The 24,223-nt window shown below is 37.9% G+C and overlaps 1 protein-coding gene across 1 annotated transcript in view; it reads right to left on the bottom strand.

Moving 5' to 3' along the window:
- Window positions 1–24,223, bottom strand: part of SPICE1 (spindle and centriole associated protein 1) — a 69,641-nt gene that overhangs the window by 33,590 nt on the left and 11,828 nt on the right. Inside the window, exons 4-6 of the mRNA XM_036746277.1 lie at window positions 20,348–20,494; window positions 3,795–3,897; window positions 2,738–2,856 (exon numbers count right to left, since the gene is read on the bottom strand). Coding sequence (XP_036602172.1) covers window positions 2,738–2,856; window positions 3,795–3,897; window positions 20,348–20,494 — 369 coding nt within the window. The remainder of the gene's footprint in view (window positions 1–2,737; window positions 2,857–3,794; window positions 3,898–20,347; window positions 20,495–24,223) is intronic.

The raw sequence follows: 24,223 nt of genomic DNA, 5'->3' as shown, positions 1-24,223 counted from the left end.
AGTAAAATTCAATCCTTTTTAAATGCTAAGATACTATCTAAACATTTTGATGGAATCTTCTCAACATGTATTCTGTACTTTCCTGTCTTCTTAAGCAGAAGGCAGTAAACTTAATCAACCTTTTATAGAAGAACAAGGGTCATTATGAGTATCAATTACGCTACTATAATTGAATAGTACCCTCGGAGGCTACCCTAATAGCTCTAGAACATGGTGTTTTTGTGTTTAATATGATTTTCTTATGTCTTTCCTAGCTGTCAACTATCACTTTTTGTTAACATAATCTTTCTATTCCTTATTTTTAATCCAATATGTGCTAAAAACACCAAATAATCCAAACTGTAAAACCTGTACCTAAAATAGAGAAAAAGAAGCTCTCAATGAGATTTAAGGGACTTGCCAATGAAATAAGGTACATGGTCTTTCGTACCATGGTTTCGTGATAACATCTGTGCAGCTTAGAAATGTTTATCACTTTGGTGTTCAAAGCCATTGAGGGCTGAGGTTGTTAGAACTCTGAACTCCATATACGTGAGTTGTTAATATATGCTGTGCACGTGTGTGTCTAATATATGCTATGCATATTACATATAATGTTAATACACATGTGTTATACTATTTTATATGCTACATATAGCATATAGTATAATTCTATATATAGTACAAAGTGAAAGTTTAGCTATAACAGATCAACAGAATTCTGTTTTCAAATATATTAACTCAAAATAGTTCACGTCTAGCCAAATTGCAATATGCTAGTTACTTTCAAAAATTTTTCTAAAATAAAAAAACAGTCAACATCACTCATCAAAATTCTACTGTTCTATGCTAGGTGGTATGGAGAGATCCACTGTATTTTCTTTGTTTACATTAGGTCCAGTAATGTACCAAAATCATAACACTGTCCTTGAGAGGTAGCATGGAGTGATGCATAGATAGCTGGCACTTGAGTCAGGAAGACGGGAGTTCAAGTCCTGCTTCTGACACATACAAGCTATGTGAGCACAGTCAAATCACTTATCTTCTTGGTGTTTCAGGCAACTGTTTTAGGCTTATGAGTTGTAGATGGCACAAATGTACCAGCAGAGTTTCCTATACTGACTGAATGGCCTAAACAGAAAATCTTGCCATCTTTAACATTAATATCTTAAGATTACTTTATAAGTAAGAATGACTTATGACAGTTATTTTTTTTAGTGGGGGCAGAAGTCTAAGTTGAAAATTACCTTATGCAAGTTTCTATGAAGTATATCACTGTATCATAGTGAAATTTATACATATTTAGCAAAGCAAAAAAACTACTCACTGAGAAATAATGAATTTAGAAGAAAGGAAGATGAAGAAGTTAAGATTGGTGAATACTTTTAAAGAGAAATAACTTTTATTATTTCAAAAGGCATTTCAATGTAGTCAAAGTGCTGCCTAGAAGAGGTCCTTATCAAAGGTTCTTTAATAAATAAGAATGTATTATTATTAGTTCATCAATTGGTGATAAGAATGCCAAGAGATATTTTAAAAGAATTTCCTTCTTTTAACAGCTTCAACTACTAAGCTAAACTCCTGTTTACAGTACCACTTTATATAATATCTAAACAGGGATCTTCCACTCTCTTCTATAAAGATTTTTCCCTTTTGTTTCCTAAGGTTTTCCCCCTCCATTTAATTCCAGATTTGCAGCTATATTCTAAAGGGGTGAAAGGTAGGTGCAGGGATTCTTGACTACTAGGTAGAATGCATTACTAGATAGTTTTATAAAATACTACATTGAGTAAAATCTTAATGACACAGAATTGTTAAGGTACATGAAATTGTTAAGGAAGTCTGGTTAATTTCATTTTCCAGTCAAAGAATCCTTGATCTGACCCTCACTGCTGAAAATCTTCAAAAATTATGTTAGTTCACATAACCAATTTAATAAGTAGGATGTTAAATGTGATTTATGATTTGATAACATAATTATATGATATTTTACTTAAGAGTTTACCATGTAGTTTAAATACATTATTTTACTTGATCCTCACAATAACCCTGCAAGACAGAGAGGTTAAGTATTACTATTCCCATCCTATAGTTGAGGAATCAGGAGCTGAGATGTTAAGTGAACTTGCCCAAGATCACACAACCAACCTCAGGGCCAGGGCTCAAAACAAGGTCTTTTGACTCCACATCCAGTAACTCTTTCCACTGTTAGTTCCAGAAGACATCAGTCACTATAGGGTCAGCAGATATTTAGAAGGTTGGGCTGAACATCTACTGTGTCCAGGATAGTCCTTGCAAGTTTTCTTTATCTTCCCCCAGAACACATTTTAAGTGTTACTTTTTGTATAAGCTTTTCTTGTGATTTGCCTCTTTCATAAAAGTTCGTGTTAATTTGGGGTTCCAATTAATTAGGTTCCAAATAACTGGATGTAGTAATATTTGTCTATATAGTAAATTCCTCATTTCTCAAAACCACTATGGTTTAAACGTACTAATAATGTAAGGACGTGTGACCATAAAAAGATGACACTGATTTGCATATTGTTCTTGGAATCAGTCGTACTACTTGATAGTGACTTTCTCCTAGCATAGTATACCAAATATTATACACAGAACATACAGAGCAACTGAGTAATCATTACTATGACAACAATCTCACAATTTGATGCTACTTTAACTGTTTAAGTTTCAACTGCAAAGCTTAAATTTAATTCTAGCATTTAATATACTGTTAAGAGTTAGAATAGGGTGACATTACCTGAGGGTCAACAGCAGATTCGTTAAGGATTGACTCAGTGAGAGGGTCTCTTTTTGACACCATAGGGCCAGGGGAGGAACCAATCTCAGAGTCAGGAGCTATTGTTACATTGGGATAGCCTACAGAAGACAAAGAAGCAAGTCACAATTATTTAGTTAACTCATTCAACTGATTTCAATACTGTTGTGTATTACTACAGGATAGCTTTCCATTTATATGTAGTCTTTCAGGAAATACCGAGTCCCAAATTAAAATGAATAAGTCTTATATTTTCAGTTATTTATGTGTCTCCCCACATGGAAGAGGATAATTCAATATACTCAAAAGTGGCTGAGTCCCTTTTCTGTTTTCATTATTTGGAGGGGAGGGACGGGAGAGGACTAGACCTGTGATTTCCCTAGGACAGAGAATTCCTGATAAATAAACTTCTACCAACTTGAAGTCTGAGAGTGCCTGGGGCACCGAGAGTTTAAGGTGCTTGGTCCCATGCCTTCCTTACTCCAACACCAACTCTCCATACACAGTATTCCACACTGCCCAAGTCATTAAATGTACTTTTAAAGAGAGAATTTTAAGGAAGTTTTTTATTTTAAGATAAGTTTTATTCTGACAAAATGTTTTATCTTCTGGATTAAATTTTAATGATTAGTTGTTATATTATGTTATAATTCAGTATAATAATTAGTTGTAATGAAAGTTAAATGGGTCACTCATAGTACCTAATATACAGTTCCTATAAATATCTTGAAATAAGTAAGTTTCTGGAACCCTAATATTAGTCTTCCATTAGCTCTGCTACTTGTAGCTAACACAGAATCTCAGTCTTTCAGACTTGAAAGGGTCTTCAGAGATCATCTAGTTCAACCCATAAAATTCCTAAAAGACACAAGCAACTTAAATGACCAAAGGATAACTGTTAGAGATGTGTGTAAAGAGTCATTAGCCAGCTCGACCTATAGGTTCAGCTGGTAAGGGAAAAGTACTGTATTCAACATACAGTATAGTGGTGTTGTTGCTAATAAAAGAAAGTCTCTTATGCTTTAACTGAACAACTTACCTGCACGCCTACGAGGAGCATCACCAAACAGATCTTTTGCTACAGCCATCATCTCATCAGATCTTTCCAATGCATCTTGCATCTGGTAGTGATCAGAGAGAATCTAAAGAGAGAAAGGAAGAGAGAGGAAAAAGGAGAGGGAAAGAAAGAGAGATTTGATTACTCATCAAAAACCTCAAAGCCCAGAGAAATAACCACAAAAATATGCAAACAGACTCTCATTTTAACAACCAATTTCCTTATAATGAAGTTATTTTCTTGCTTTAACAAATCATTCTAACATTCCTACGTTAGAATGGGAAAAACAGCTCCTTTGTTCTAATTAGTTTCTTGTCCTCTACTTACATCCTATATCTACTCCTGCCCTTTAAAACACCACCACCTTAGGGGTAGCTAGGTGGCCCAGTGAATACAGCACAGGCCCTGGAGTCAGGAGGACCCCAGTTCAAATCCAGCCTCAGGTATTTGACACTTACTATCTGTGAGACTTTGGGCAAGTCACTTAATCCCAATTGCCTTCCCTTCCCCTCCCTCCAAAAAAATAATAATTAAAACACCACCACCTTCCCTGATCCTGCTCCACCTTTAATGCCTTTGTCTTCTCTCCTCCTACCCACCTTTCCTATTTTATAACAGCACACAAGCAATAACTGGTGTATTTTAACTTAAGGTTAGGGCATATAGTCTTTTCTTCTCCTACTGTTCCAAGTTTATTATCCTAAAGAGACCTGGGGTAAGAGACAGAATCGTCCCAAAATTTTCTCTTTTGGTTGACCATCTTAAATATCTATCTGAAAAAAAAAAGGCCTTTATTAACAAGAACATACACAGCAAGAATGTAGGGAGGTGAAGAAGAAAAACTTGAGCACCAAACCCTTAAGTGGACCCAGGCCCTTCTCACATTTCTTGATTCTAAGAATTTCCCCAGCTCTAACTTCATCTCTCTCTAAAGACGGTAAAAAGATCTGCTGTCCCTTGGGCCTTCTGCAGCTGTAGGACAACTCTTTGCTCTAGTCCTTTCCTTACCTGTATCTGTCCAACCCTCGCTGGTTCTTAGTACTTATTAATACCAAAGATACAGAGACCACAGAGCTGAGATATCGAACAAGAAGCAGGACACTACCCAGAGAAGATGCACTGATGAGAAGTGAGCAACATCACATCTGATGTGGAAGCTGGCCAGGTGGCAGAGGATAAAGGGAGAAATGCTGAGCACAAAGGGAGGAGGTGAACCAATGCTCCCACTGATTATATCTTTGAAGTACCCATCCCTTCTTTTCTACTACCACTAGCACCATCTTTTTTTTTTATCTTTTTTTTAAAACTTTTCTAATTACATTTTATTTATTTATTTATTTTGAACAGTTTAAATTTAAATTTATTTAACATATTTAGTTTTCAGCATTGATTTTCACAAGAGTTTGAATTACAAATTTTCTCCCCATTTCTACCCTCCCCCCCACTCCAAGATGGCATATATTCTAGTTGCCCTGTTCCCCAGTCAGCCCTCCCCTCTATCACCCGCCCCCCCCATCCCCTTTTCCCTTCCTTTCTTGTAGGGCAAGATAAATTTCTATGCCCCATTGCCTGCATATCTTATTTTCTAGTTGCATGCAAAAACTTTTTTTTTTGTTTTTGAACATCTGTTTTTAAAACTTTGAGTTCCAAATTGTCTTCCCTTCTCACCCACCCTCCCTAAGAAGTCAAGCAATTCAACATAGGCCACATGTGTATCATTATGTATAACCTTTCCACAATACTCACGTTGTGAAAGACTAACTATATTTTGCTCCTTCCCAACCCATCCCGCTTTATTGAATTTTCTCCCTTGACCCTGTCCCCTTTCCAAAGTGTTTGTTTTGATTACCTCCACCCCCATCTGCCCTCCCCTCCATCATCCCCCCCTTTTATTTTTTTATCTTCCTCCCTCTTCTTTCCTGTGGGGTAAGATACCCAATTGAGTATGTATGGTATTCCCTCCTCAGGCCAAATCTGATGAGAGCAAGGTTCACTCATTCCCCCCTCACCTGCCCTCTCCCCTCCTCCCACAGAACTGCTTCCTCTTGCCACCTTTATGTGAGGTAATCCACCCCATTCTATCTCTCCCTATCTCCCTCTCTCAGTATGTTGCTCTCTCATCCCTTAATTTGATTTTATTTCTTTTAGATATCTTCCCTTCATCTTCAACTCACCCTGTTTCTGCTCTCTCTCTCTTTTATACACACACACACACACACACACACACACACACACACACAGATATATACATACATACACATTCACTTCTATATATACATAAACATATATACACATATATGCATATTCCCTTCAGCTACCCTAATACTGAGGTATCATGAATCATACATGTCATCTTTCCATGTAGGAATGTAAACAAAACAGTTCAACTTTAGTAAGTCCCTTGCAATTTCTGTTTCTTGATTACCTTTTCATGCTTCTCTTGAATCTTGTGTTGGAAAGTCAAATTTTCTATTCAGTTCTGGTCTTTTCACTGAGAAAGCTTGAAAGGCCTCTATTTTATTGAAAATCCATATTTTGCCTTGGAGCATGATACTCAGTTTTGCTGGGTAGGTGATTCTAGGTTTTAATCCTAGCTCCATTGACCTCCGAAATACCGCATTCCAAGCCCTTCGATCTCTTAATGTAGAAGCTGCCAGATCTTGGGTTATTCTGATTTTGTTTCCACAGTACTCACATTGTTTCTTTCTGGCTGCTTGCAGTATTTTCTCCTTGATCTGGGAGCTCTGGAATTTGGCAACAATATTCCTAGGAGATTTCTTTTTGGGATCTATTTGAGGAGGCGATCGATGGATTCTTTCAATTTCTATTTTGCCTTGTGGCTCTTGAATACCAGGGCAGTTCTCCTTGATTATTTCTTGAAAGATGATATCTAGGCTCTTTTTTTGATCATGGCTTTCAGGTAGTCCAATAATTTTTAAATTATCTCTCCTGGATCTATTTTCCAGGTCAGTGGTTTTTCCAAGGAGATATTTCACATTGTCTTCCATTTTTTCATTCCTTTGGTTCTGTTTTATAATATCCTGATTTCTCATAAAGTCACTAGCTTCCACTTGCTCCAATCTAATTTTTAAAGTAGTATTTTCTTCAGTGGTCTTTTGGACCTCCTTTTCCATTTGGCTAATTCTGCCTTTCAAGGCATTCTTCTCCTCATTGGCTTTTTGGAGCTCTTTTGCCATTTGAGTTAATCTATTTTTTAAGGTGTTGTTTTCTTCAGTGTATTTTTCAATATTTTTTTGGGTCTCCTTTAGCAAGTCATCGACTTGTTTTTCATGGTTTTCTCACATCCTTCTCATTTCTCTTCCCAATTTTTCCTCTACTTCTCTAACTTTCTTTTCCAAATCCTTTTTGAGCTCTTCCATGGCCTGGGACCAGTTCATGTTTTTCTTGGAGGCTTTTGGTGTAGGCTCTATGACTTTGTTGTCTTTTTAGGCTGTATGTTTTGGTCTTCTCTGTCACCAAAGAAAGAATCCAAAGTCTGAGACTGAATCTGGGTGCATTTTCGCTGCCTGGCCATATTCCCAACCAAGTAACTTGACCCTTGAGTTTTTCAGTGGGGTATGACTGCTTGTAGACTAATGAGTTCTATGTTCCACGTTTGGGGGGGAGGTGCCAGCTCTGTCACACCAGCACTCCTCCTTCCCCAAGAACCCCCAACCGGGTCTGGGCTTAGATCTTCAGCAGGCTGTGCACTCCTGCTCTGATCTGCCACTTAATTCCTCCCACCAGGTGGGCCTGGGGCCAGAAGCGGCAGCAGCTGTAGCTGCCCCCACCTAAGCTGCCCCCAGGGCTGAAAGCCAAACTGGGAACTCCTTCCACTCCCCCAGCTTTTCCCCCTAACCTTCTCCACAGTCTTTGGTATTTGTGGGTTGAGGAGTCTGGTAACTGCCGCAGCTCACTGATTCAGGGCGCTAGGGCCCCCTCCGCCCGGCTTCTGGTCTGGATGGTCCATGCTGCTCAGGCTGGGTTCTGCTCCACTCCGTTCCCAGCTCCCAGCTCCCAGCTCTGTGTGGGATAGCCCTCACCCAGAGACCATCCAGGCTGTCCTGGGCTGGAGCCCTGCTTCCCTCTGCTGTTTTGTGGGTTCTGCAGTTCTAGAATTGGTTCAGAGCCATTTTTTATAGGTTTTTGGAGGGACTCGTTACAGAGCTCACGCAAGTCCCTGCTTTCCAGCTGCCATCTTGGCTCCATCCCCCCATTAGCACCATCTTAATCCTGGTTCAAACCATTCTAATCACTTCCTAACCAATCTCCCTGCCTTCAACCTCTCACCTTTCCAAGGCATCCTTTACACTATTATAAAAGTAACTTTTCTAATGTAAAAATTTAACTATATCACTATTGCTAAAAACGAAACAAAATAAACAAAAAAAAAAACACCACCCTGTGGTTCTAATTTGCCTTTCTAATAAAATACAAGTTTCTTGGCTTGGCATTCAAGGCTCTTTACAACCTGCTTCAAACCAGCTTCGAACCTTAGTTCACATTATTCCCCTTTACACATTCTATAGTCCTGCCAAACTGGACTACTTGCTATTCTCTGATCTTACCCTACCTTCTTCTATCTATCTGAGTGCCTTTGCATATACTCTCCTATCTCCCAATTTTAATCTATTAATATCTATTATTATCTCTTTTAAGGGGGCAGTTTAGATGCCATCTCATCCACTGTGCCTTCTATAATTTCTCCAAAAATTGTGTCTGCCCTCCTTTAATCTCTCAGAACACTGGCTATTCTTCCATTCACTTAATCTTTTTCTAAATTTGTATTACAGTCATTTACTACGTTAAATTTCTCCACTGATGTCTATGCATAGCATGGAAGTGATCCTATATGATACTAGCAGAGCCCAAGTTCTAAGTAGAAATACTTCAAATAGAAGATCTGTTTTAGTGATAGCCTGGTATGTCTTGTATCTGAGGACCAAGATATCTACATCTGGAGAAGCTTATGACCAGGAAGGCCACAGAGAAGGAATTTTAGGGACAGGGCAATTCTCTAAGTTAATAGAGAGGCACATGTGTGATCTGTGTCACAGGAGTAAGACATACATGCCAATTATATCAGAGAACCTTAAAGTACTGAAGCCTTATAATTATCTGTGTCCAGGTCTCATCTCCTGCCAGTCCATAAATTCTTTGAGGGCAGGGCCTCTGTCAGTTTACACCTTTACACTCCTAGCTCCTGGCAGTGTCTTTCTTACACACAGTACACACTTGACAAAGGTGTATTAAACCAAATTGAGTAAGAAATCTGGTATGATGGTTCCATCCATTCAGCAGTCAATTTTAAAAGGATACCATTTGGACGTGGAGATAGACGCAGTAGATATCTGTATAAAATTCTCATAAAGTTTTTGCTTTTTTCAAAACATTATATTGTGACAGTTATGATACTTATACACTTTGTTGTCAGCAAAGCACTTGACAGTTGTTACTTAGGTTGTTAGGGCTGTAAAATTATCGTGGCAGCTCAAAAACAATGAAGAGTCAAAATTACATACAACCCAATGGACAATGGAAAGATGCATGACAGATCTAAACAGGCTGCAAAATGTGTACTAGCAGCAGCAGTGATAGTGATTATAATAAGAATACCAACCTCAAATCCCAGTATGTCATCTATGTCACTGGCAGGAAGGGTATCTAGCGTGACCTAAGGACAATATGGCAGCTGAAAAGGCCTGGCAGCAACACTGGAATGTTGGCCAATTAAGTTCTAGCAATACCAATGATGAAAAACTTATATTCTAGCCAGTGGGATGAAACCGTTCCTATAAATCTGAGAAAGACAGGTTGACAGGTAGTAGGTTGATACTACTTGAAAACATCATAGTGATCAATTTGTCACATGGGACAGCAGAGCCAACAGCACTCCTTCGTGTCTTGGTACCACAGAAAGATGAGATACATCAGAATAAAATACAAATACCAATAGCACACTGGCTAGAAATACTTCAATGCAATGGTGCAGATCATTAAAGTCGGCGAACCACAAGTGAATATGAGATGAACTATACTTTCATTGACAATACTGACTTTCTGTGACAATACTATCTTCTAACAAAATTGGAAACAGATCTCAGTAAATAAAGGCAGGGGTTTCATACTGCTTTTTTGTTGACAATATCTTTAACTTCAAGACACACACTGAAATACTGCTGATCAGGGCAGGGCAATCATAAAAAATAACTTTATCCCTACTAGATTAGATAAAATAAGTGATTAAATCAATTAGTCAGTAAAATCTAAAAAAGAAAAAGTGGTAAATTTTAAAGTCACCAAAAAAGCTTTACTTAATGAAAACTCCAGAAATTTTAGCTATTAACAATACTGATAACAAAAACAGCACCAAAGCCTCAAATGACTTTGAAAAGGTAATAGAGATGTTTAGAACAGAATTCCAAAAAGCACTTTTTAAGTCCAACAGCATGAATCCCAACTAGCAAAGCAATTATATCAAAATGATAATTTTAAAAGACTGATATCTGCTATAACCATCATGAATAAATGCATTCCACAATATTTTCCAGAAAGCATAAAAATAGTTTAGTGCCTATATAATGTATTGGCAGTCACTGACATAACGAGAACACAGGAGGAAAGGTGGAGGTATCAAGAAAAATCCCTAAGGAGAAGCATTTAACACTACTACCACAGCAAATACTACTTGAGAGAGATACTAAAGATTTGAGGAAAAACACTGTAAGATCACATTAATATCTAGTATACATAGTAGAAAACATGAATGCCATACTGTTCAGTTAAGGGGAAGTGCGGATGTAAAAGGAATCCAGGAAAAAGGAGCATATCAGAAATTCTAGATTTCTTCAATCAGCAACTGAAAGCAAAAGTTTAAAGGTTCAGACACTACAAGGAGGCAAAACCATCACAAAGAACAAAATAATTCAGTATCACTCAGAAACTTTACTACAAAAACTTAAGAAGCAAACAAAAAAAAAGAGGTACTCCTCTCCCCAAAAAAAACGTTAGCTATCATCACCATCATCACTTGGCTGAGGAGATCAAAATCACATAGGAACTTAATGAGCTACACACCATCCCTGTTGTCTCATCTGCTACCTTGGTTGTACTGAGGATGCTTTCTGCAAGCTCACAGAGGATATTTATATCCTAATGCTTTTAACTAACTATTTATTCCCTAATACCTTTAATTAACTACAAAAAGCAATGCTATTTTACATACCTGTGCCCATAGAACATTAAAAAGAAAAAAATAATAGCACAATAGTATTTGTTCCAAGATTATTTTTTTCTTTTTCCTTAATATGATAAATGGAATCTATTTAAAACCAAAAGCCAAGATTATATGTCATGAAGAAATGCTAGACACCTTTCTGATAAGATCAGAGGTAAAACAAGGATATCCATTATCAACACTCTTGTTTGGATTATCTTTAAGGAACCTGGAAATTTATAGAAATGATAACCATAGGAGTAAAACAAGAAAAATAAATTAAAGAAATAAGCATAGAGCAAACAATATAATCCATTTTTTGCAGATGATATGATAGCCTACTGAGAGAACTCTAGAGAGTCAACTAAAAAATTAATTGAAATAATACCTTCAACAAAATAGCAAGATATAAAATTAACCTACACAAATCATCAGCCTTTCTGCATGTTACCAACAAAATTCATCAAGAAGAAATAGAGAAATTCCATCTAAAATAACTACAGAATGTTTAAAATATTTCAGAGTCCATCTTCAAAGGAACAAACAGGAGATGTCAAAAGTGTATTTTATAGAAATAAAGGCATACCGAAATGAAAGGAAGGATATTAATTGCTCATGGTTGGGTTAACATAATAAAATATAATGTGCAGATATAAGAAAAATGATATTACCTAAATTAATATACTTATTTATATCAATAAATTACCAAAGGATAACTTTAGAAAAAGAGACAAAATAACAAAAAATTAATCTTGAGAAACAAAAAGTCAAGAAATCTCAAGGGAAATAATTTTAAAAAGTGAGGAGGAAGACCTAGCAGTTAACAGATCTCAGACTATACTACAAAGCAGTAATCATCAAAACTATTTGGTACTGGTTTAAAAAAAAAAAACTACAATTCAGAAATGAAACACACACATTCACAAGTAAATAAATGTTTTAATACACACACATATTCACACACACATACACACATACATATTCACATATACATATACATATATACACACACATAGATATAGATACAGTGTGAGAAACCCAGAGACCCTACCTGTGGGGGTAAGGACTTATTATTTAACAAAAGCTACTGGGAAAATTGGAAATTAGTCTGTGGACAGCAATTAAGTAACTTCTAGATTTAAGTCTATCATTTTGTTTACTATGTTATACTCTTATGCAACAAGTGGCATAAATAATATTATCAAGAACATTTATGACCATATGAACCAATCATGTCATGAAAATAAGAAACAAAAAATGGGCAGTTAGAACAATGGTATCCCAATAGAATTAAAGAAACAAGAAGACAGCCTCCAATTGGTCAAATCCTCCATGGTGATTTATTGAAAAACGGTACCTGTGACCTGCATTGTTGAAAGGTCTATCTGTACCAACGAAAGCATAAATAATGACTGTGAGTTACTATGAAGAAATTAAATTATGTTTATATACTCTCCTTGATTTAGGTATAAGCATGCATTTTAGAAAATTTTCCTTTGAAATGATCAAAATAAATGAAGTTTGGCAATAAAATTCAGTAACACAGGAAATTCACTTATATGAAATATTTTGTTGTCCAACAACGTCAGACAAATGGAGTGCTACCAGTTACATTAAAGCAGAGGAGCAAGCGAATTTTGAGTGATTTGAAAATGGAAGTTATATGAATTACATAGTATATACTGGAAGAAGTTACCACCACCCTCAAATTATTGTTAGTACGATGGATGTTATGTTTTTATACTGGGCTCTGTCTAGAAAGAAAAGATGTAGTACTGTTCTAGGAAAAGGAAAATAGCCACCTTCACCTTCTCTACTCAGGAAAGCTAGTTTTAAAGCATTTCTCAATTTCATCCTTTTCTATTTTCAAAACAAGATTTCAATGGTTTTTCTCAGCTATTGTCTATGCCAGTAGATACCCAAAGAAAGACATCACCTTTCTTTAAAACTCTTTGGTGGCAAATCACTAATAAAAGAAATCCAAATCAAAAAAATTCTGAAGTTTCACTTTACATCCAGCAAATTAGCAAAGGTGATGAAAGACATAGTCAATGCTGGAGGGAATGTAGAAAGGCAGGCATAATAATGAATTTTTGGTATAGTGAACTACTAAATTGGCAGCAAACCACCAATAACATATATTTGTACCAATAACATAAATATTTCATAATGCAATTTCAAACTATGTAAAAAGAATGACTAAAATGCCATATTCAAAGGTTCCACTGCTAGAAATATATGCCAAGAAGATCAACAGCAAAAAAGGAAGTACCCATATACACCAAAAAATTAACAGCAATACTTTTGAGGTTGTAAAGAACTGGACATAAAGTTGATGCCCATTGATTGGGGAATGGCTGAACAAACTGTAGATTAATATAATGGAATATTATTGTGCTGTAAGAATAACATAAGAATAATGTAATGAAATATTACTCTGCTATAATGAATACAGAGAAGCCTGGAAATATTTATATAAATGTGCTCCACAAAGTAAAGTAAGGAGGACCAGGAAAACACAGTATGATTGATTGAATTTTTTTTGAAGAGCAACAAGGCAAACAACACAATGACAAACAATATAAATAGAAAGAACAAAAAAATAAAAATGGAATGCTGTGAAATTAGTGAACAAACTAGGGTCAAAAGATATGAGAAGACACCTCTCCTGCTTCTCTAAAGGGTACAGGACCATGTGTATGGAACTCGGCATATGTCAGCCTTTTTCTACATGTTGTTTAGTTTCACTGAATTTTACTTTCTTTCTCTTTTTAACAAGTCTTTATTATAAGGGATAACTCTCTCAGAGTGGGTAGAATGAGGAATATGATGGGGAAAGTAAGTAATGTAAAACCAAAGATAGCATTAGATTTTTTTTAAGTCTTAGTAGCAATATCCCATTGTTCCAGTAGATGGGGATGTTACTACATGAGAGGATTCTCAGTCAGCCATATGACTGGCTGAATCTTTTTTGGAGAACAACAAGGCAAAACACTGCAAAAGTTATAAAATCATCTGGGGTTGATAAAATACAGAGTGACTACTTAATCGTGCTCTGCCAAAAAAACATGCCTGATATCACAATGAGACACAAAATAAATTGGGGCTGAGGGAAACCACTGGAATATATGCCATATGGCACTTCATATATTCTTATGTTAACATAAATAAGAATCTACTACCCACCCCAAAGAATAGTCCATCTAGTTCTTGTCCTGTTTTCAGAAAATATTCCAGACTCATTGTTTCAAATTATTACCAGCAGATCTAGTATCATGAAGAAGTGATATGAGAAGCAAAATATTCCTAATGTTTCTCTAACTACTCTAACGACTCCTACTTATCTCTAGAGGGCCAGGGAATCTGAAGGAATATTCTATGGAATATCCCATCACTCCCATTCCCCATCCTTCTAACTTCCCTCACCATTAGATGCTTCTCAATGCCCCCATCTACTTCTTATGTCCTGGAAAATTATTGTCCTCATTCTGGGAATGCTACATCTTTAAATCACTTCTCCCATGTCCAAAGCCTCTTAGACTTCACTAACACCATTCCTTACTGTCCACTAATTCCACTTTCTGAAATCTTACTCTCCCCTTTCAAAGTCCAGAACAAATGCTAGCTCCTCCAAGAAGCCCTTCTTGATTCCCTTCCTGCCACCCAGTAAGAAAATATCTTTCAATCCTCAGGGCTTTTACAGTGCTTTGTACTCACATTTTTATCCTGCATTTTACATTAAGTTACTGTATAGTTATTTTATAACTAATATATCATTTGTATTGTATCCCTCCACTCTACTGTAAGCTCTATGAAGTCAATTGTTTTAATTACCTTTTATATTTCCTCCAACAGCTGCTACTTAATAAATAATTAAGAAAATGAGTAAGTGAATAGTCAGCTAATGGGAATAGGTGTAGTAGTTGGCTAGGAGTTCCCTCATTCCAATGGATGAGTAAGAAAACCCACATATCCTGCTCATCCGGATTCTTCTTCCAATTCCCATTTTCACATCCAGACACTATATGAGATATCCATAGCAACAGGAGGAGCAGCTAGGAGATCACATGGTCATAAGACCATACATCTAACAGAGGAGAGGGAACCTGGGGCCGCAAGGCCACATGTGGCCCTGTAGGTCCTCAAGTGCGGCCCTCTGACTGAATCCAAACTTCACAGAACAAATCCCCTTAATAAAAAGATTTGTTCTGTAAAACCTAGACTCAGTTGAAAGACCACACCCAAGGACCTAGAAGGCTACATGTGGCCTCGAGGCCACAGGCTCCCCACTGCTGACTACTAGAAAGGGCTGTGAAATTATGGCCTCAGAAGCCAGCTCTACTCATTTTACAGAGGAGGGAACTAAAACTCAGGTAGGTTAAGTGACTTGTTTAAAGTCATACAGATAGTAAATACAATAAACCATACCTCACTTTGTCCTGAGAGTCCTTCATTCTCACCATAGTCCTAACTTCTACATGAGGCCCCTCAAAAAGATCTGCTATAAGCAATTTCCTTACCTAGTTCAGGCTTCTTTTTCTGAGACCTCAGCAGAGACATCGTAATAGACTTAGAAGTTCTGTACCTATATTCATTTTGAGGGTATTAGGGCACAAGGAGTTAACCTGATCACTTGACTATGAATCTCAGTCCTATGTTGTGGTCAAGTTGGTTTAGAGGTTTGGGGGTAAATGCCTTAATATGTTGGGAGATCCCTATTAAGAAAAGGGGTTAGAAAATTAAGGAAATGGGAAAAGAAAAACTGTGACTTCTGGACCTTAAGGGTCCAGAAAATCTGAAGTGAAAAAAAAAGGGGGTGTGATACTGTTGGGTTTCACTTAACTGTTCCTGGACATTGTGAAGCAAAGTGGTAGACTTTAGAAAGGAACAGATAAAATCTCTATGGAAAAAGTGTTGAATAAAGTAAAATAGCTCTTCCATTATAGCTTTTTCAAAAGACTCAGGTAAACAGCAGTGAGATTGTCTGGATCTAGAGATAACCTCCATGCAGTCTTCAGACAAAATCCTGCCATACAGTGTAGCATGAGCTCATTTATAAGAGGTAGATGACTGAGAAGGTGGACACCCATAGTATCAGGCTCCACTGAAGACATCCTTTATACAACTTCTTCTGTGTATTTCTTCATTAATAACATGTTCAAACAACTCTATCACTCTCGACTGCTCTTTGAATAACCCCAAAATGTCATTCTTCAATGGGGTATCCTGTGATTCAGTCATTCAGCATGATTGGAAGAAAAAGGATGAGCCTTGGTTTCAGGAAGAAGATCAGCATTATCGGAAGCACTGCTCAAATTCCCAAAGGCAATCTGGGCAGCTCTCCTCTTCTAAGTCACTTCTGGGAGACAAAGTTCTCTATCCATTCAAAGTGCCTGTTCAATATACAGGTATTGATAAACCAGCTCTACAGGATGTCTATTCAAATGCATAACATTGTCTGGATGACAAGGAGTCTCCATTCACTGAAGTTTTTCTTGGGTGTATGCTTTGAAGAAACTCTCCTGATTGTTCACAGTTCTCACCGAGGAGATTTTTAAATGTTCCAGGGCTTGAACATGATATAATTAACAAAAAGAAACACTGGAGGACCTGACTCCCTAAAAGGAACTCCTCTCCAATTTGTATTCTGTGATGAACATCTTCCAGGATGATGACAAACCTTTAGCAAATATACGCCTCTGTATTTTACATCTCACTTAATATTAACCAGAGGTTGTCAAAGTTTTTCATTGTTTCATCTTTCAAGGAATCTTATATGATTTAAATTGAATGGGTGATATTACTTTGGAAGACAATCTTAGGCAATAATTTTTTCTACCTAATCAAATACTTTTTCAAGACCAACAAACAGTAAACAGTAAAATCTTTACCTTTCAGTTAATTCTATGACCACAGAGATGTGGTCTACTAAAGAATACCATTCGTGAAAGCTTTTCTAATCCTTTCTCATTCATTCATCAAGAACACCCCTGTTTAAGTACATTCTGACTATGCTTTAATCACTTCCCGCTATCTTGGGAAAACACAAAGAAATTGATGCTAAATGGAAGATGAGTCAAGATCCTTGGGTCTCAATTACCAGGTGTTTAATAACTCAGATGCCCCTTAAAATCTCCCTTCTTCCATACTTCCCCATCGTAATGCTTGCAAACACTCCCCTCTCAACTCCTAATCCCAGTAATTCAGTCATAGATTGCCAAATCAAAAACCTTCTTCCTCCAATACTATTTCCTGCTTCCTCATCTTCACTTCATTTACCCCAGCCCTAATATTCCTAACATGACCTTCCAAGCCAAGATGCCAAAATCCAAACCTGATGATCCCCACCAATTGCCTCTATTCCTATTCATAAACAACAGCATTCCCCATCAATATCAACGTAAGAAGCTACACAAACATGTTGAGTTCATTGTGAATTTAGATTATCTAATCTCAGCTGGCAACTCTCTAGGACTGTAAATTGCAAAGCAGGCACTAATCTACATTGATAAAGGGAGCTTCCTCATTGAGAATGCCCTAACCAGTGAAATCACTTGTATAGTTCAAAAAAGATCTCCACTTAGTCCCCACTGCAGCAAGACACTCCTTTTATCTTTCCCTAATTGACTCTCCATCAAACTCCCCACAGCAATTGTTCCAAACTTCCTCTTCTCTCTTCAATCCTATGCCATGTCACTTCCTTCACACTGTCTCTCAGCAGAAGACCTATTCTCCTGCTTTCCTGAAGGCTACATCCTTCTGTTGGTCTCTTTGCCTCAAGTCTCTCCCTCCTCCAATTCATCTCTCATACCCAGCCATCAATATGATATTCCTAAAATACATGTATGACTGAGATACAGAGTAGGTAGAAGATAATCTCAGAGGAAAGCATGTGGGATTTAGGCTGAGTCTTGAAGAAAGCCAAGAAAGTTAAGAGGCTGAGGTGGGAAGGGAAGAGTATTCCATGAGTAGGAGATAGCCTATGACCAGAGTCAGTGATGAAGAGACTGAGTTTAAAAAGAACACTCATAGGTCAGTTTGCCCTGGAATGTATATTGTACAAAGTGAAGAAGTATGAAATAAGTCTGGCAAAGTCAGATACAACTACGCTGTGAAAGACTTTAACTGTCAAGAGGAATAAGTCTGTCGTTTATTCTAGAGGCAATACAGAAAGGAACAAAGACAGAGTGGAGTATCATGAAGGAAGAATAGCCAGTAGGCTAGCATGGCCAGACTGTAGAATACACAGAGGAGAGTAAGGTATAGAAACTGTAAAAGTCAGAAGAAAATTAAGAAGATATTTGATCCAAGAGGTAAGGGGAGTTACTGGAGCTCAGTGAGCAGTGGGATGATATAACAGGTGTGGGGAACCTGCGGCCTCGAGGCCACATTTGACTGAATCCAAACTTCACAGAACAAGTCCCCTTAATAATAGAATTTGTTCTGTAAAACTTGGACTCAGTCAAAAGGCCACACTCAAGGACCAAGAAGGCCACCTGATAGCCTATGCTTTAGAAAAAGTCACTTTAAGTAAAGGAGGAATTAGAAAAGGGAAATTTGAGGAAAGGTTACCAATTAGAAGACTACAACAACGGTCCAGGTGAGAGGTGACAAGGGCCTAATCTAAGGTTCTGTGTGAGTAGAGAGAAGGGGACATAGAGGAGATGTTGTGAAGGTAGAAGCCACAAGATCTGGCAGCAGAGCAGGCACATGGGGTGAAAATAAGAATTGATGATGACATCAAAGTCACAAGCCCAGACGGTGGAGATGAAGGTATGGGGAGAAGAAAGATAATGAGTTCTATTTCGTATAGACTAAGTTTGAAATACATGTGGGACATCTAATTTGAGATGTCCAAAAGGGATCTGGTGATGAGGGAGGGACTATAGCTCAGGACAGCAAGTAGGGATGAATATATAAATCTGGGAAGCACCCGCATTGAGCCTCTGAAAGCTGATGAGATCACCAGAAAGGAGGAAAAAGATGAGGAGCTGTTTTTTACTAAACTTAAAGCATAAAATGTGACAGTGAATAAGAACAGGATAAGGATCACTAGGTAACAAATATGTCAGCTTTTTATACTGAGGAGAAAGTCTTAGAGGAGGAACAGGATTACATGGACCTGAGGTTCTTTTGGGCACACAGTTGGATTTTCAATGAGAAATATATTAAATGAGACAACAGATCAACACCATATTCTTACTGTCTTCTCTGCCTAACTACAGGGAAGTATAATATTAGGGAAGAATATATCTTTTTGGAAAGAAATCTGACCCTTATAATGGAGACTAAGCTTAAGGAAACAAAGGGAAGGAAAAAATAAGAGGATACCTAAGTGTGCTTGGGGGTGGTATTCAAAGTTACAGAGGTCCCTGAAAACAGAAACAAAGTTAAGTTAGGTTTCAGGTATACACTGACCCTCTCCTATGGTAGGCCTCACATCAAGTAGAGAATCATGCTATAGGAATCTGGTACAGTTTTAAGTACATGAGGTGTTCTGAATTCTCAGAGATATCAATACAGAAGTAGGAAAGCTACCATTTATACCTGTGTGACTTCTGACACATCACATGACCTCTCTAAGACTCAGTTGCTTCACCTGTAAAATGAAGGAATTATAATATATACTCTTCTAAAGTCTTTTCAGTTCTTGAACCAATGATCTTATGAAAATGTAAATGTCTGTCAAAAGTCAGATAAAAATCTCCAATAATAAGATCCACTCACAAATGAAGTGCTGTTTTTATGTTCAAGGAAACATTTCCTGATGAGATACAAAACTGACACCTACTTCTCACCGAGAAAATGGAAAAATAACTTTTAACTCCTCAAAGGACAGATATAACATATTTGAAAGCATACTTGAAAAGTCACTTGCCTAAACACTGTACCTGATGACCTAAATATTCACTGCAAAAAGCATCCTGAATAAGGGAGGAACAAATTTCCATACTATCAAAGGCACTGACAAATGAAGGCACACAACTGTCATCCTTCTCCATCTCCCTCATTCCAACCTATGATCCATTCTAAAACAACATCCAATCCTTGATGCAAATACCTTACTTCTAGTAAAAGGTTACAGGCAAGTGGCTTACTAACCATTTTAACTTGAAATATAACACTATTAGAATTGAGATTATACACAGTTTCCTTCTACTACTGATTTGGTGAACTAGAAGTATTTACATATGGCAATTACTGAGCAACAGGACTCTACTAATTCCATTCAACTGTAAGGAAGCAAGAAAGAAAAAAATCACTTCTACTCTTTTTTCTAATCAGAAATCCTAAACGTGAACACAGTTTTAAGCATTACCTCCTTCATGATAGCCAATCTCCTTTTTCCAAGAAGATCAGGAGTATCCTGTTTCTGCTTTTTCCATTTTCTCTTCAAAGCTTTCTCTTGAAGCTCCCAATGGGCAAGCGCTCTATTCTTTGATTTGTGTAGTTCATGACGACGTACCTAATATGGATGAAAAAAATTTCTGTTACAAATAAACATGGGCTCAGCCAGCTAGCCCATCACAATCCTGCCAAGGGGACACGGTCAGCATCCAAATGAAAGCTGTAGCAAGTCACTGAATGAACAGAACAATTAGTGCATCTCCTAGGACTAGCAGCATTCTAATCTGCTTACCTGACAACCAGCCACAGTTCTTGTCCCACTCTATCCACTATCACCTTGAGGTCCTGCCAACTCAGGTTAGCTCAAGAGTTTTTTTTTCCCTCCACTTGCACTTACAACCTCAACACATGGCTCCTGGGCCATCCCTAATTGCTATCCTCCATCACTGCAGACCCAGTATAACTCAAGAAACATCTCCCAGAAAATGCCCCTTCCCCACCACAGGACCTTCAACATACAGCTCCTGGCTCAATCCCAAATTTGTCCTGGCCACAGCTGACAGCCAGAAGTACTCAAGTCAGTCACCCAAAGAAGATGGAGCTGGGCTCAGTAAAAACATATTCCTCTATTCCCTTATTCCCTTTATTCCCTTAACCAGTGAGGATCTGGTGGCTTCCTTCATGGATTGGCAAACTAAAATAGACAAGCACCAGGTAAATAATATGCCCCTCAAGAAGGAAAACAGTTCTAAGAGCAACTAAAACATACATTCCCACTCAGCATACCCTACCAGTGATCTATAAGCCTTCTAGCCCTGACTCAACCATTCCTAGAATAAAGACCCTTAGGTTTTTCCTCATTGATCAGGCCAACATGAAGTTTCTTTTCTCTTGTTTTACTAAGCAAATAAGTTGTTGAGCCATTCCCTATATAATGGAAAACTGCCTTCTGTTGGGAGTCTTCAGAGTTTTCATTTCAAAGGTCTGACAGAACTCTGATAACACCCTCCACAGTGACATACCCAAGTGGAGTACCTCAAAACCCTAGCAATTAAAGGGGTTGGTCACTTATTTTACCAGTACTCCTGGGTCCTATGTCAGGACCTGACATGGAGTTAAGTCATGCCCCTGTATCAATCCTTTGAGGATCTGGTCAGTTCTATCAGTAATGAAAAGAGATTATCATGACCCTCCCTATACTCCCAAACCAGGTTGAGTCTAATTACCCTATCTATCAACAAACTCCCAGCACTCCACTGTGCTGGAATCCACACATATAGTAGAAGCTTGAGATCTACTGAACACATATACATGCCAGAATGCCTCTGTTCATACTATCATCAACTTAGATGCTATTTAGCAAGCTACTCCATCAAAAGTTATGAAAGTCCTGAAGGTTATGAAATATCAAGGATACTCAGTAGAGTTCATATGCAAAAATGTCTCATTCCTGGCCTATTTCTCTAGGGGAACCTGGCTGGTCAGGTGGTTAGCCCTGCCAGGCTGCCTCTGGTTCCCTGACTTCTAGATCACACCTTTGGGTTCTGAAATGCCCCAATCACATTCCAGTGTTTTATGAATTCTATGTTACAGAGCCTGATGAATTAGTTGGCAGTGTTGAATTCAGGCAAAGTTTTGATTTATTATTGGGACACATACACCACATTCAACTAGTTTATGTGGTTCTGGGCTACCTTTCACAATCAAGTTTATACAAAACTAGAAAAGCATTATTTCAATAGGGAAGAAATGGAATTCTTCAGGCACATTATAAGAAGAAACAGAGGCACAGAAAATAGATGCTATCCTAAAGGCTAAGGGATGGACAAACAACATGAAGACTCTTACAGCAATTCTTTGAAAGGAACTGCAAGATACTAGCACTGTTTCACACAGGTTCCTCACTCCTGATGCCTCCTCTATCACCTCCCTCCCACACGCGTCATGAACCTATGTAAAAAATTATTCTAGTGGCCATAAGCAGCTGAAAGGACATTCCAAAAACAAGAAGTTTATTCCTGAGTCCCTCACAGAATCCCTGCACCAACCTTTTGTGGGAAAAGCAGATACATTTAATTAGCAGGAGTCTTCCTGACCCACAATTCACCCTACTTTAGTCATACACTACTCAGACAGTTTATCCACAAGTCAAAAACAACAGGAAAAAGAACTGTTGGCCTGTCACCTTTTGAAGTTTGGTGACACTATTTCAAGGGGTCTAAGCAGTCAGTCTTCATGCAAACAGACCTCAGAGCCAGGAATATTTTCAGACCATCTGCAAAAGGAGCCATCACTAAATCCAGCGAGTCCTGGTCTTCATCCCAATTCTTCATAACTTTAAGGTCAAGTATATCAAGGTAAGTTTACAGGCATAGATAGATGAGTCACGTGGGATGTGCAGGTCTACATAGGTTGCAAACTGATGAACACGGCTCTGTTCAGGAAACTGAATTCTGAAGGGCTTAGACAGAGTCAACAAGCCCTCCTACAAGCCAAGAATTTCACAGCTACTTAGCCACGAGTGGACATCAAACACTTCATTGTAAACAGCTGCAGGAGAACTCATACCCAGATCCAACTTCAAATCGGATTATACTCCCCAGGAGCAGGGGATCCATCCTCGACGGTCCACAGTTGTAGCAGGCTGCTTAACAGAGTGCTCATAAAACACATATTGGTTTTGTGTGCCAATCTGAGTGCTGAATCTGTTCCAGGCGGATATATAGTGCAATGGGAAGGATCGGAGAAGTAGTCTCATGAAGGTGGTGACAGGACTTTCCTGAAGATGTCATTAGTTTCCTCTCTCAAAGAGAGAAGCCTCCAGCTGGCTGACAACAGGACTTAACTGTTATGCCCAAAGACAAATTACATGAATTGATCATTCTGAACCTAATTTTTAGCAAGGATTAAAACAGAATTAAACTAGCCACAGAAAAACTATGCAGTCAGTTTGCAATCCTAAGATTAAGATTTAGGATCCCAGGATCATATGTTTAGAGCTGTGAGGGACCTTAAGGATCATTTAGTCCAACCCTCTCATTTTACAGATGAGGTGATTAAAGCTCTAAAAGATTAAGTGACTTGCCCAAGGTCACACAGACGCTAGGCAAAACAATCTACAAAAGATCCCCAGAGGTCTTCTTTTCCTCTCTTCCCACCTCCTGCCCCAGCAAATTCATTAAAGAAGACACGTAAGTTTCCTCCAATCTTTTGTGCAACTACCTGATTTGTGTATATAGAAAAGAACCACAGATTTAAATAGAACAATATGCTAGAACAGTTCTATATGCATTCCTACCTTGTGAAAGTAAGGGATATCAGTATTTATTTATTTTGCAGGTTGGAGAAATATACTTACACATACTAAAAAGCAGAAGCAATTTTTTTCTTCTCTTCCTAGTGCTTCTTGTTTTGTGAAGAAAGAGATTTGTGTATGGAAATTTTCTCTCTCTCTCTGGCTTGCAAAGTTCAGGGGACACCCTCTCCTCTTCTCCTTTTCTGATGCCTGAGAGGCTCACAAACTATCTTGCTTTTTCTGTCTAACTAGGAACTTCAAAGTTCCTAGGACATGACCTCGAGAAAGGTCTCTTCATTGTTCTAGCTGATCTTTCCAGAGATTACTTTCACTCCAAGTTGCAGCCCCCAGCTCTATTCTCAATATTGTTTCTTAGTATAAACTTCTCCCTCTCATGAACTTTAACCTGTTCATCTCCTTTCTCTGTCATTTCAGACTTGACTGTGAGGTATGTGATTTACAAAGAGAAGTTGCTAAAATTAAGTTCCTAATTCACAGTAGTTATCTGACCTAATTTTTTTTGTGATAAACAATGATATGCAAATTTGTCTG

Source organism: Trichosurus vulpecula, chromosome 2 (genome assembly GCF_011100635.1).
Source record: "Trichosurus vulpecula isolate mTriVul1 chromosome 2, mTriVul1.pri, whole genome shotgun sequence".
NCBI lineage: Eukaryota > Metazoa > Chordata > Mammalia > Diprotodontia > Phalangeridae > Trichosurus > Trichosurus vulpecula.
Note: the sequence above shows the minus strand (reverse complement) of the source record. Positions and strands in the feature narration are given on the sequence as shown.